This window comes from Euprymna scolopes, chromosome 44 (assembly GCF_053919585.1).
Source record: "Euprymna scolopes isolate OS-2025 chromosome 44, ASM5391958v1, whole genome shotgun sequence".
In the NCBI taxonomy this organism is placed as follows: domain Eukaryota; kingdom Metazoa; phylum Mollusca; class Cephalopoda; order Sepiida; family Sepiolidae; genus Euprymna; species Euprymna scolopes.
The window spans coordinates 56020735-56035998 of record NC_136525.1 but is presented as its reverse complement, the minus strand read 5'-3'; the positions used below and the strand labels follow the sequence as shown (position 1 = coordinate 56035998).

The 15264-nt window shown below is 35.2% G+C and overlaps 1 protein-coding gene across 31 annotated transcripts in view; it reads left to right on the top strand.

Moving 5' to 3' along the window:
• LOC145268857 (retinoic acid receptor RXR-like) overlaps nucleotides 1–15264 on the top strand; it is a 647258-nt gene that overhangs the window by 611421 nt on the left and 20573 nt on the right. For all 31 annotated transcript variants that reach the window (XM_080124564.1, XM_080124550.1, XM_080124541.1 and 28 more), the window contains one exon: nucleotides 2289–2437. In XM_080124564.1, the coding sequence (XP_079980690.1) occupies nucleotides 2289–2437 (149 nt within the window). The remainder of the gene's footprint in view (nucleotides 1–2288; nucleotides 2438–15264) is intronic.

Below are 15264 nucleotides of genomic sequence, written 5' to 3'. Positions count from 1 at the left end.
CAGCTATTCTACGACTGCTGCTGATTTTCTCACAATGCGCTTACACACGCTGTTACCAAGAGAGCGCACACTTCGTTACAATAGCTCTGATTTTTAAACACATTGTTAATCTGAAATATATATTTTGAGTGTCGCCTGCAATGAGGATTCAACCTCCAGAAAAGTGCAAGTTAGGACCAAAACGTGAAAATGGCAAGATAAGAACAATAGTGTAGTATATGTTCATTCCAAAAGTAAAATCTCCTATTTTTTTTAATTCAAAAACTAAAATGTTAAAGAGTTATGAAGACGGGAGTGGTATCAATAAAAGAGCAACCTTTTTTGTGTTCCAGAATTTATTTTTTCTACATAGTCACCAGCATTCTCAATGCACTTTTTGCCAACCTGTTTTGATTCCTCGGTCGTAAAATCCAGAACACACTTTGTCACTCGTATCTCTGTCGCCACTCTGAAATCTGCAAACCCATCTCCTTTGCTAACATCAACTACATCAGCTTCCTAAATGTTCAACAGTCGCCGGTAAATGTTGATCAGTTCAATTTTTTTTTTTTTTTTTTTTTTTTTCCATGGAGGAATTCAACAGCACATCTCTGCTTCTGACACACGTTCATGACAAGGGTTGCTTTCTTAGTCTCATACTGTCAATATTTGCAACACAGATGAAACTTTCAGGTCATGAATGCATAAGTTCAGTCATCATAACAATGCAATTTGCAGTCCCCTCTGATCCATTCGAATAGAATAAAAAATAGGAGGCATTATTTTTGGAACGCCCTGGTATATATACTAGTAAAATAAATATGCTCTCTTTCATTGCATATTTCTGCTATTCTTAATAATTTTTATAGTATCTGTTGTCATGATACCATCTTCCCAGGCTTTACCTCCTACTTTACCAGAGCAGTCTAGAATAAGTCAATTTGTTATATATACTAGTAAAAATGTTCTCTTTGATCACATATTACTACAGGATGGAACAATAAAATTATCACCCTAGAAAGGACGACCTGATTCCATTTCCGTTTGATGACAATCGTTTTCTTGGGGGGGGGGTCCTAGTTAGCCGTGTACAGATCTGAGTAGCGATAGGAGATTCTATCATGCCTGAAAATGACACAATGTTCAACAAGCACGATTGTAGATGCACCACTGTACAACTCATGCTTTCTACCAATCCAAGTTATGACAACAGGACCATTGCCCACACTCTGAAAGTGCATTACTGGATTGCCACAAATAACAGGAACATGTTGAGGGTGATGAAAACAAAATTTCCGACCACAGTTATGGTCTTTTGTGTGGTTTCAAGCGAGGGCTACATCATGCCACCTCACATCTTCGAAGTCGGCTTGAAATCAACACCAAATTGTACCTGGATGTGTTGAAGAGTGTGGTGCACCTCTGGTGCAATCAGGTGGCCGATGGCAAACCCTGAATGAGGCAGCAGGACTCAGCACCAGCCCACAAGTCCAAAGAGTCTCAGGCTTGGCTTCAGAAGGAATGTTACGACTTTGTACCCTTCTCTCTCCTGCCCCGACGTGAACCTGCTGGACTACTTTGTTTGGTCATACGTCAAGAACATCACCAACATGACCTCCCACAACATCAAAGCCAGCCTAATCGCCACATCCGCCAAGTATTCGCTGAGCTCCCGTCGGCACTTGTGGAAAGGCCTGCTCCCACAACCGGGCCTGTATTGAGGCGGTGATTGATGCTGAAGGTCCCATCCATCCATAGCCCTTGAGCCCCTGGAGAGGCATAGGCCATCCTACAACTTTTATAGATGTTTTTGTAGGAGTTCTTTTTACAGGGTGAGGGTTCTGGCTCCACGCCCAACCTTCCCAGAAGGTACATACAGCGCCTAGCCTTCCCAAATTGTCACCCATCTGGTACTGACCAGGCTCAACGTTGCTTAACTTAATTATCTGATGAGAACTGGTGTGTCAACATGATTGCGCTGTACATGAGGCTGAAGGTGGCTACATTGAATAGATGTCAGCTCTACTACATAATCAAGTTACCTTAATTGATTTTTCCAATAAAAGTTTTCAAATGAAGCTGTGGTGTCTTTTTTTTTTTTTTTTTTTTTTTTTAGGAGCGAAAACTTTATTGTTCCACTCTGTATTAGCCTTAAAAATAACTTTTTTTTTTTTTTTTTTTTTTTTTCATATTGATCTTTTCACTGAACCCAAATCCTATTCCGTTAATATTGTACATAAAATTCTCTGTTAAAATATCTTTTATTCTTAGTTATTTAAAATTTTTTTCTTCCTTCTCATTTTTTCCAGCCGTACAAGAAGAGCGGCAAAGGGTGAAAGAGAAAGGCGAAGGGGAGGTGGAGAGTACAAGCAGCGCAAACGTTGACATGCCCGTCGAGAGGATCCTTGAAGCAGAACTTGCTGTTGAACCCAAAATCGAGACCTATATAGACACACAGGTAAGAAACGGCTTCTTCTCTGTTTCTTGTGTGCTTTTTGCACGCTGTCTCTCGCACACTCACTCTTGCGCTCTTGTACACACTCTCTCTCTCTCTCTCTGTTTGTCACTCTCTCTCTCTGTCTTGTGCACGCATGCTCACTGTTGCTCTCTCTCGCTCTCTTTGTCGATTTCTCTCTCTCTCTCTGTTTGCCGCTCTCTCTCTCTGTTTGCCGCTCTGTTTGTCGCTCTCTCTCTCTCTGTTTGTCTCTCTCTCTCTCTCTCTCTCTCTCTGTTTGTCTCTCTCTCTCTCTCTGTTTGTCGCTCTCTCTCTCTCTCTCTGTTTGTCGCTCTCTCTCTCTCTCTCTCTGTTTGTCGCTCTCTCTCTCTCTCTCTGTTTGTCGCTCTCTCTCTCTCTCTCTCTGTTTGTCGCTCTCTCTCTCTCTCTCTCTGTTTGTCGCTCTCTCTCTCTCTCTCTCTGTTGCTCTCTCTGTCGCTCTCTCTCTCTCTGTTGCTCTCTCTGTCGCTCTCTCTCTCTCTCTCTGTCGCTCTCTCTCTCTCTGTCGCTCTTGCTCTCTCTCTCTCTCTCTGTTGCTCTCTCTGTCGCTCTTGCTCTCTCTCTCTCTCTCTGTCGCTCTTGCTCTCTCTCTCTCTCTGTCGCTCTTGCTCTCTCTGTCTCTGTCTCTGTCGCTCTTGCTCTCTCTGTCTCTGTCGCTCTTGCTCTCTCTGTCTCTGTCGCTCTTGCTCTCTCTGTCTCTGTCGCTCTTGCTCTCTCTGTCTCTGTCGCTCTTGCTCTCTCTGTCTCTGTCGCTCTTGCTCTCTCTGTCTCTGTCACTCTTGTTCTCTCTGTCTCTCTCTCTCTCTCTCTCTCAACAGTTGTTTCATATTTTTTCAATTAAATGCGATGAAGTCATTTTGTTTTTATTTTGCAATTAAACTTTATTATTTTTAAACTCGTGCGGAAAAATATTTTGTTGTAAGGGAGATAATCTATGCTTGTGTATGTTTCTAAACCTGTATACTTTGCAAGTTATTGGGAATAAAACTAAATTTAAGACCATTTTTTTCTACTTGGGTTAGAGTCACCATTTATCATGGCCTGGACCACTTGAGGATCTGGGTTAATGAGTCTAGTATCAGTTAACTGGTGAAACAACACTGTGATTATTGAGGATAATAGAACATATTGTTTCAGAGAATATTACAACTGGTGTTTCGTTCCATAAAGACCACATGCTCCATTGTCTAGAGTGGTTTAAGTCTTATGACGGAAAGTGTAAACACTTCTCCAAATTAAAAACTGAAGACAGTTTGTCGTTGAATCAACAGGTTTATTGAAAATGAAGAAGGTAAAAACTGAAAACAGAAAGAAAGAATAAAACAGAATTAGCGTGAAGCTGGTGTGGAAGGGGAAAGCAGCAAACGCTTAAAAATATGTCAAAATTGATTAAGTCCAAAATACTAACGAAATAGAATGTAAGAAATTAATCAAAGTCCCAGTGTGGAGATGGAAGAAAGGAAAAGCTCCGACATTGAGGAGAGAAAGGTGGAGGCAGTAGTAGCTAAACCCTCATGTCCACCAATCCATGGAAAGGGGGAAAAAAAAAGGAAGCCCCGGTGTTAGCAGTGAAGGGTCACAAGTTGTTCCCTCCAAAAAAAAGGGAAAGATGAGGGGCAATAAAAGAAAGACTGAGTTACGACAGCTAGTATGGAAGCAGCCTCACAGTATTGTGTTCCACTGATTGTCAGTTGTAGGAAAGAAACTTTGCTCATAGGATTTAGTTTTAGTCACAGATGAATAATAAAGGAAATTATTAGCAGTTGTTGTAGCTAAATGAGAGTCTACTGCAAATGTTCTAATTATATTGAAATCAAAGGGTTTGTATTACTGTACACATAGATTCGAAAAAGTTGTCAAAAAAACAAATATATAACAAATAGATGTTATCAAAGGCAAGATAAGTTACTTTTCTACCAAACTGGATATCATTTTCATGTTTTTATTCAATTTAACATGTTTATTCAGCTCGAAAAGCATACAGTGTTTACCGATGTATTGGAAAATTCAAAATGGCGGCCAACTCTCTCTTTAATACGGTAAGTTCGGAAAAAGGTGTAATAAATAATAAACTCAACAAAATACTGTTAGGAATTCGCTCAATATATGTTTTCGTGACATAACTTGACATATATTCGGTGTTTTTTTAATAGCATTTTGTCTAGTTTATTATTTATAACACTTTTTCCCGAACTTACTGTGTTAAAGAGAGAGTTGGCCGCCATTTTGAATTTTCCAATACATCGGTAAACACTGTATGCTTTTCGAGCTGAATAAACATGTTAAATTGAATAAAAACGCGAAAATTATATCCAGTTTGGTAGAAAAGTAACTTATTTTGCCTTTGATAACATTTATTTGTTATATATGTTTTTTGACAACTTTTTCGAATCTATGTGTACAGTAATACAAACCCCAATCAAATAGTAAAGACAGAAGTTTCCTGAACTTATTCCATCCACTTAATTCTTGAAACCACAGTCGAACACGTGTCATGACAATAGAGCGGAGATAGACTGTCTCTTCTATGAGAAAGAGGAAGTATGGTGGGGAAGAAGCTTCAGCCACTAGATTTCAAAGCCGGTTTTGAGCCCTGTCAAAGCAAGAAAGGATACTCTAGTAAAAAATATAATAAATCTATAACTTAAAGTATTGCAGCATTAAGAATTGATTATATAATTGGTATAAATTGAATTTAAAAAAAAAATTCTTAATGCTTCAACATTTGAAGTTATAAATTTATTATATTTTTTACTAGAATATCTTGTCCTTTTCTTTTCCAGTTTTAACAATTAGTCCTTTACTTTTCCATGTTTAAGCTTAACCATATTAATTTTCATGCTCGCATTTTTCTATTGTAATCCATGATTTGTCCAGGCTTCCAGTAAATTCACTTGTTCTTTGTTTAATTTTAGTCTTATTTTTTTTTTTTTTTTTTTGCCCCATAAACATAACATACACCCATGTAATAACAATGTACGGTACTCGTCTCCTTTTGATGATCCCCCCCCCCCGCCCCCAATTATCTAAATTTTATTCTCTCTGTTTCACTTATTTCTTTTTTCATGAGAGCGGTGAATTGGTAGCAACAGTAGTCACTGAAGCGATGTGGTTGCTATAGAAACCAGTCATAAAAAAAAACGTCACTCACCTCCTTACACTTTTTTATGATTTTAAACACCAGTAAATTCATCATAACTTTTGTTTTACTGAACAAAAATTGAAAAAAAAAAAAAAAAAAAAAAAATTTCACAATATAGCTGAGAAGGTGATCTATAAACTGTAATAATTGTTAGAAATTTGGTCAAAAAATGAGTGAGCAATGAAGCTTTAAAGCAGTTCTAAATGACTATAACTGCCACTTAACCATATATTCAACCACTATCGTGTTTGAATGATCCAGGTTGCACAGAGAAACACCTTCAAAGATGTAGGCATTTTTAATGTGTGTTTGGGGAGAGGAGGGTTAAACCATTTTCAAGTTATTAGAGGTTAGTAGCAAGTCTCCTTAAGCAATAAAAACCTGAGATGTTAATGATCATGGCGAAACTTATGTCAATTATCTATAATTATATATTCCAATGCTGTATATTAAATTTTTTTATTGTAAATATTATGCAGGCACTAATCGCTTCTTTATATTTAAAAATGTTCGTTTAGCTAATAGGTACATCGTAAGTGTTCCACAGGTAATAATTTTTTACAAAACTATTAGCACACGATTATGTAACGTCACCGATATTTTAGCAGTGATTTATTTATATAATAAGCATACGAGATTTGTTCGCCTGAGGTGTATCGTTAATATCTTGCTGACATGAAAATCTCAAATTAGTAACCGCTAATCCGATTCATCCACTAAAGCAAAACAAATCTGTTTTTAGGCAGAGTCATAATAAAAATAGATTTCACGCCTGTTTACGATGGCTATACAAGTTAATGGACCAATGTTTATCGGAAAAGGTTTACATTTATCTGACTGTTTGTTCTTTAGTTAGTCTTTTGGTCTCTTGTATTCCGCCCCCCCCCCACACACACCCCACCTTCCGAGCAGCAGAGTTAGATGTTTTCTTACTCTAAAATGTTTCTTCATTAATTTTTCACGACGTTGTATAACCATGTATGCAGAATTGACCAGATTTTTGGTTCCGTGGCAAAGGAAGGATTGGACCTAGTAATTCTCTCCCGTTCATTTGTTCACACTTTTTTTTAATAACCCCGTCTGGGACTTTAAAAAAAAAATTTGCACAAACATTAGTCATGGTGAAAGTTAATTTTTGCCAGAGCAGATTTTCCGGGATAACTCTGGTCTTTCCCCACCAAACCAACCCCACCCCCACACCATTATCAGGGTAAAATTGTCCTCAAAACGTTCATCTATTTGCATTTTTCACAATGACCATATCTTGGATATTTTGAAATTTTGCACAAACATGAGTCATGGTGAAAGTAAATTTTTCACTCGTGGAGGGGCACCCCGTATGCTTGGCTTGTTTTTTTTCTGTTCCTTTCCAAAACTCTAACAAGAATTTTCCTCTACAATACAACTAAACTAAACCCCAGAAGAAGACCAGAGGAATAGTTGGCCGAAACGTGGTGAAACAACAATTATAAAAACACGGATAACAGTCCACAAATAAATAAACAGTTTTACTCTACAAAACAACCAAACTAAAAACCATAAATTAATATTCGAATATATTGAAGCATAAAAACTTTTTCCAAAATTACTGGATTCGACATTAAATAACCTGAAAAGGGCTTGATGTACCGTAAGACCAAACGACCAAACATTTAACACCTACTCCACCCTGTGCTGCAATTCTAAAAATCACATCTGATAGAGGCCTTTAAGTGAAACGAGATTAGCATGTTAAGTTATGGGAGTTAATACTCCTTAATCCGTTTTTAACTTTAATGGTGTGACACTTAATGCTGTCTCCTATTGTTTGCTATTAGATTTTGATTTGCATGCACCAAACCGTGTAATTACAAATCGGATTTCACGTACACACCCCTACCCTTTCAAGTCTTATCCGTTAATTAGCTGACTAATCTATGTACGAAATGCCTCGTGCACTAAGTCAATGCATCACGGAGAGTGACCTCTGCTTGTCATGTTTATGTTCATTTTAGACTTAGTGTAAATTTTTCTTTTCTTTTTTATCCTACTCCAAAAATGATATATTGCCACTTGGACATAAAGGGCTACGTTTTAGGATCGTATCTAACGAGGGTGGGGGGGGGGGTAAGGAGTTGAGCAGCAAGATGTCAGTTCACATTACATTCAAACTTCCCCGTGTTAGTACAGCCAGGGGAGCAGGAAACGGGGAGGGAATTCCAAAATCTAGCAGTCTGAGGAAAGAAGCTATTAAAGTAGGCTTTTCAGCATTTGGGCACCTTCCTTCCCCTCCTGCCCTGACTTTTCTTTTCCTCCACCTCCAACTTTTCTTCCCCCTGATTCCCTCACCACGGACCCACCCCCTCGACTTTTCTCCCCGACTTTTCTCTCCCTGCTGGTTTTCCCCAACATCTTAGGGGGAAACAAAAAATATACAGAAACTGGTTTGCAGCCAAAGTTAAGTGCGTGATTTCATTCACCTATCGCATGTTTGACCTCATTAAATTTACGAACCTGTCACTTTTTAATCGTTTAATTTCAACCTTTCTCAGTTTTCTGCCCAGTTAGCGTTGCGGTAAGTTATCACGATTTTATTTTATCAACCTTCCCCTCAAGGCTTCAGGTTCGAGCCTACCTGCCTACCCGAAGTTTTTTTTTTTTTTTTTTTTTTTTTTTTTGCACCTCCAAACACCTGGGCAACGCCAGGCACCCACATTAGTAAAACCATAAATATCAGTTGTTTGTGTGTGTTTGTATGTCCACTAAACCTTTTTGTCATCCACATTGTATCAGCATGGACCTGGTACTGTTAGAAAGAGCAATCTTTCAGACATATTATGGAAAAATTAGAAAAAATCGTCAATTACATGTAGAAATGTTTTGTTTCACAGGTGGGAGGGTCAGGTAAAAATCTAGGTTTTGACGCTGTTTGTTAATTGCACATGTGCGAACGGTCGATTTATTGGTACATTTTAAAAAGCTAATTTTGCGACGTGATAACATCAGTGGTCCGATCGATAGTGTTCACTTACAAACTTTTGCAAGTTCGTGTCCGCCAACGCTGCCATTTTTTTTTTTTTTTTTTTTTTTTTTTAAACTAACGAATCAAACTTTCCAGATTACTGTTTTACTATACAATCGACAAAAATAACATACTTTGCTACAGTTTATTTACAGAATCATCTGGTTCTGCTCTACCAATCTAGATTATCACTAAAAGAAATTAAATAAACATGAGCAAGGGCAATAACTTGTAATGTGAAGAGTTGCCTCCCTTACATTTTTTTATTTTTTTAAGTAAAACAAAAATAAGATTACATATGACTAGGGCTATGACAATAGTATATTCTTTTCATTATTTTGACTCTCGAGTATTTATTAGTTAATATCTTATGTTTTTATATAGAGTGATGTGGTTCTCGATTGATTGTCTTACATATCAGGGCTCTACATTCCGAGTGATTTTTCAAAGTGGCGACTAGAAATAATGAATTTATTAGTTAATATCTTATGGTTTTATATAGAGTGATGTGGTTCTCGATTGATTGTCTTACATATCAGGGCTCTACATTCCGAGTGATTTTTCAAAATGGCGACTAGAAATAATGAAACGCTTATCTTTTAGTGATTGCATTTCTTTCACTGACAATCTTCCAACGCTCACTACTGAGTGAAAAATATCTTTTCAACTTTGTTCGTTTTATTAAAAAAAAAAAAAAGAGTCTCCAATCTAATAAGTCCTGAACTATCAGGCAAAATCTAACCTCTGTCCCATCGCCAAAATACTGCAGTCCTGTGTTCTGACAAACTTGTAGCACTCGTGCCTTTTCCACATAAATACTCCCGACTAATCTGACAAGCAGCAAAATCCCACCCCTCCACTGTGGAGATCTCTAGATTCTGGAAGGCCTTCTACTCTAATAGTTTCGTCCCTCGAACTGCTAGACTTTGGAATTTCCTCCCGGTTCTTCTGCTTCCCTTACTGTACTCACGTGTCAAAGTTTAAACCAGGGCTTTACGTTGCGAGTGAAACAGTCGCATTTGCAAGCGATTTTTCAAAGTGACGACTAGAAATAATGAAACGTTTATCTTTTGTATTTCTTTCACTGACAATCTTCCGAAGCTCATTACTGTGTGAAAAATATCTTTTTAACTTATATTATAACTAGCCTGAGTGCCTGGCGTTGCCCGAGTGTTTGGAGACGTGTGTTGAGAAAAAAATCAAGGTGGTAGTATGCAGGCTCAAATTCGTGACGCGAACGCGGAAAAGAAAGTGGAGGTGTCTGTAAGAGCAAGAAAAACAAAATAGGAAAGTTGCTAGCGCAAAAAAAAAAAAAAAAAAAAAAAGTTGTAGTAGGCAGGCAGGCAGGCTTGAACCTATACCGCGAAGGAGGAAAAGAACATGAAAAAACAGTGACATCTTTGCTGTTGCACCCATCGCCAAACCGGAAATGACATAGTTTTAAATTAAAGCTAGTCAATCAAAAACAGAGGATGACTTTCGTAAATTTCGGCAAAAAAAACTAACCCCTCCCTGTAAAAAGTTCCCAGTTGAGGGTGATGGAATTAATGCTTCTGGACAATTTTTCGATATTTGTTGTCCAAAAGGTCGGGCTTCAGAACGGTGCCAATCTCATGAAAATTCGTCGCCTCTGTCGAAAGTTTTAGGCAGATATATAAACATACATACATTTAAACGGACAGGTGAGATTTATATTATAGATATGAAGCGTTGTCTCCCTTACAATTTTTTTTTTTTCTAACCAAAACAAAAATAAAATTACATATGACTTAGGACTATGACAACAGCATATTCTTTTTATTATTTTGACTCTTGAGTATTTATCAGTTAATATCTTAGATGTTTTTATATAGAGTGATGTTGTTCTCGATTGATTAACTTGCATATACTCAAGAGTCAAAACAATAAGATAATTCTGTTGCCATAGCCCTAATTATGACTCATGACTTCACTGCATTCCAAGCTATGTGTAAGTGCAGTTTATGTATGTATAATTTTATTTTTCAACAGTTTATGTATGTGTGTGCATGTATATATTTTTTTATTATTGAATGCTAAAATAAAATTCTTGATTAAGATAATACATGACCAGGTTGGCATAAAACAAATCTTCTAAATTTCTGTAAATTTTCAAACATTTCTACAAATGTTTTCCTGTTTAAAATCCTCATTTCAAATTGGCATAAACTGATATCTGTCAACATTCATAAACTCTGACTATCTTTTTATTATAAAAAAAAAGTTTGAACTTGAAGAAGTTTGGAAGTTACACCGGCTAAAACATCCTGAATATAACAATTTGAGAATAATTACAAGGAAAATCTTATGAAATGGTTTTTACAATAAATTATACAAAACCGGTTATGTTGTAAAAAAAAAAAAAAAAAAAAAAAAAAAATTATTTAACTTTCTGTAGAATAAAAAAAAGTACATGTTAATTTCTAAATTTAAAAAAAAAAAATTTTTTTGTATTTTGTTTTATACTTAAAAAAATTTTTATTTAAAGTTTTTTTTTTTTTTTTTTTTTTTTTTTTTTTTTTTTTAAGATTTTATTTAAAATTTTATCTTTTTTATTTTATTTGTATCATAATTTTTTGTTTCGTTTTTATTTAATACTAACAATTCAGCCCAGTTTTGCTCGGGCTCTATGTACTGTACATAACTTTATATGTATATATATAGTAAAAAGTTGACTCAAATGCATGACTACATCTAAAATTTCAAGTGTTTAGACTCAAAATTGGCAGAGGAGTTTGGTAGAGTCTACAAAGGTCAACTCTTTCAACTTTGACCTCTTGGCAACCAAATTTTCGCCCAAAAACTGATTAAAGTTTGCTGCACGCCTGAATACCATTTATGTAAAATTTGAAATGTTTAGACCCAAAATTTGCTGAATAGTTTGCTTTTGAACTTTGACCCCTTGGTAGCCAAATTTTTGGCCTAAAACTGATTAAAAAACTTACTCTCTGTCTGAATACAATTTATGTAAAATTTCAAATGTTTAGACCAAATATTGGCTGAGAGGTCAAATTATTTTTAAATTTTGCCCCAATTTTGATCCCTTAACATTTATTATTTTGGGCTCAAATCAAGTTAAAAAGTTTGATCCATATCCAAGGAACCTACATCTAAAATTTCAAGGGTTTAGACTCAAAATTGGTGGAGGAGTTTGGTAGAGTTTTCAAAGGTCAAATCGTTGAACTTTAACGCCTTGACAACCAAATTTTTGGCTAAAAACTGATTAAAAAGATTTTCCCTGTCTCAATATCCCTTATGTCAACTCTCAAATCTGTAGACTGAAAATTGACAGAGTAATTTGGTAGGGAAATGTACACACAGAGACAATTTCACTTTTCTAGATATATAGATTAAAAAAAAAAAAAAAGAAAAAAAATTGAAAATGTATTTTTGACCAAGTGTATTTTAAGCCCTAGCACATTTTTTTAATTTTTTTAATTTTTTATTTATTTCTTAATTAAAATAGTTTATTGAACCCACATAGACCTCTTTCTGGCTCTGGAGTGGATAAATCTCAAAGTCTATCATAATAACCATTAAGGAGACATTGTAGAGCAAAGCAAGATCGCCACATTATCGTTGACATTCAAGAATAAAAAGGGTTAGGACCAATCTTATAGACCCAGCACCATTCGAGAAGCCAGTCTTTGAACTCTCCGCAGATGTAGGATATCACATTAGATATGGAGAAGAGCCCTGGGCTGTGGTCAATGTAAAATAAATTTAGACCCTTGCAATGAAAATGACGACATGTCTGAAGTCCTAGCAAGATCTGTTGAACTTTTAATAAAGACAGATTTTTTTTTTTTTTAATTTTACAGATTTTTAGCTAGTCGATATATTAATACGATAGCGTGTGTTATTTTGTCATGCTTACATCTTTTTTTCTTCCGAGTGACTGTCATTTAATTGTTATGACCTTTCATTTCTTGTAATAAATAATTTTACCAAGAATTTTTCATAAGTTTCGGTCTCAGCTGAAGGAACTCAATTTATATATATATATATATATATATATATATATATTTATTTATTTAATCAGTGGTGGAAAAAAAAAACTGACTAGAGTGCTCAATGTGTAGCCAGAGCAGTATATAGGAAATTTATTGCTGAGTCCAGAATGAATTTACATATCGTTTCGCTAGGAAGATATCCTAGCGAAAACGATATATATATATATATATATATATAAAATATATTTTAGTAATCGACATACAGTCCTGTTTCGTTGTATCACAACTCATCAGTGCCGCTAGACTAGCACCTATCCCAAGCCGAGGATCGAACCTAGAACCGTCGTGATGACAGTCGGCAGTTCTACCCCTTGACCACGGAAGCGGTGCCCGCAACTAATCTGTCCGGATGTCTATTTAAATAAACATCCGTCCGCCACTCGTAAAGTGCTCAAACGTTTGTTTGTAAACAAACAGCGAGCTTCGCATTTTTCAGCCAAATTAAGTAGCGAGTGAGAAATTTTAGTCATTCAATAAAGTTAAAAATTTATGACGTGAAATGGTTAAATTTCAAATCAAAATATTTTTATTATTCTATGTAAGACAAAGAATACATTTGAAATATAACGCCTGATCCTATATATATATATATATATACTAGCAAAAGTACCAGTCGTTGACTGGGTTCAAAAACAGCCTACAGAAAATTGACTCTGATTTATGAAAGTATGATAGGTTATGAAAAGGAAGGGTTGTAAAGAGATAGCTTCGAATTTGGGGGTATTAAAACCAAAGCAAAATATGATGAAAGTAAAAATAAAATAGATAAACCCCATGATTTATTGTACCATACCTGTTCACACTGAAACACTTATCACAATAATCTGTGGATCTATATTAAAATATCTTGTTAAACTTTGTGACATATTTCCGTTCTATGGAGGTCAGGCGCGAACGAACACCCCATAATTTTATTATACAATATTTCTTAAAATTAAAACATAATTATCAAAGTATACTTACGCAGATAGATATGAAAAGTCTTTATTAAAGTTTGTGCCTATTTCCATTCTATGGAGGCCAGGCGCGAACGCAGACCCCACAATTTTATTATACCATCCCTATTTAAGTTAAAACATACTTATCAAAGTATTATGTACATCTATATCAAAAACACTTGTAAAGGTTTTTTTTTTTTAAATTTTAAAATTTTTTATTTTCATACTTTGTGGACCAGCCGCATACGCAGACCCCACAATTTTAATGAATCATCATTATGCCAGATCAAACATACCCATTCCTGTGTCTCGATACATCTTCTATCATTATATGTAATCAGTTTTTTAAAATAGTCAACCATATAGGAGCCTATTTGTGACCAGACACACACACACATTTTTTTCTTCATAAGTTTTGGTTTCAGTTTCGATTCAAGCTGATGGTTTCGGTTTGATTCAAGTCATATAGATACATATTTTGTATTTTTGAAATCACAACTTTATAATATATAAGAATTGATATAAAATTGACTCTATAATAATATATACAACTCTATAATAATATATACGAAATCGGCATAAATTAAAATATATTGAAATATACTTTATGACCGGACTACGCCGGACGTCCCTGCTAGCTTAGATAAATACTTTTGCAGTTTTAACAAAAGAGCTACAATAACATCAAGACATCTCCATTTATGCTGAACATCTACAGAATGCCAGCATCAATATATTACATATGAATGAATCTGCTGTGGAATTTCCACGGGTCCCACTAATATTACCATGATTACATTTATGGCCATTTTTCTAATTATTTTTTTCTTTTTATTAAAGTTGATCTTTCCTCAAATTTTAACAAAAAATTATTTTTATAAATATTTTTAAAAAAAGGAGCATTTCACCCACGACATTTGTATTAAAACAAAGTAATAAAGCATGTTTACGTGTTTTACTAATAAAATAAACATCATTTTTTTTTTACATAAACATACCGTTTTCATCTTAAGAACAAATCATATTCTGCAGGTATATAAGCATTTGTGTGTGTATATGCAATAACGTCAAAATACATATTTAAAGCAAGTGAGCTACACAAACGTTTGTTTCTTTCCAGTAAAAGAATTCTCCAGGCTAAATGTTAGTCTGACAAATTCCTTCAGTGGAATGAAACAGTTGCAATAAGTGTACATCATATACTACTGCAAGACTCTAGAGTATTCAATGGGGTTTAAACCATGGAATGAAATCTCAAACAAAATACAGTGGGGGTCAAAAGAGTTTGCAGACCTATTTTTTCTCAATTTCTTTATTAATCTTGCTTTATTTTTCATTTTGGACTCTTCCATCATTTGCTGGTTGCCATTCTGGTTTGTTCCATTATTACATTTTACGATAAAAGCCAGAATGTAATAATAGTTCGACATTTTCCACTTTTCAGGTGAGCCAAAAGTTTATGCAGGTAATCTTAATTTATTGATAATGGCTAAAGGAAAGATGTTGACAGATAGGGAGAAGGGTGAAGTTGTTACATTTCTTACTGTAAAGAAGTCTACATTGGAAATTTCGAAAATTTTGAAACGAGATCATCGAACTGTGAACCGTTTCATCATTGACGCCAAAGATGGAAGAAAGAATCATAAAAGTGACAGACCAAAGGTGACTTCATTACGAGA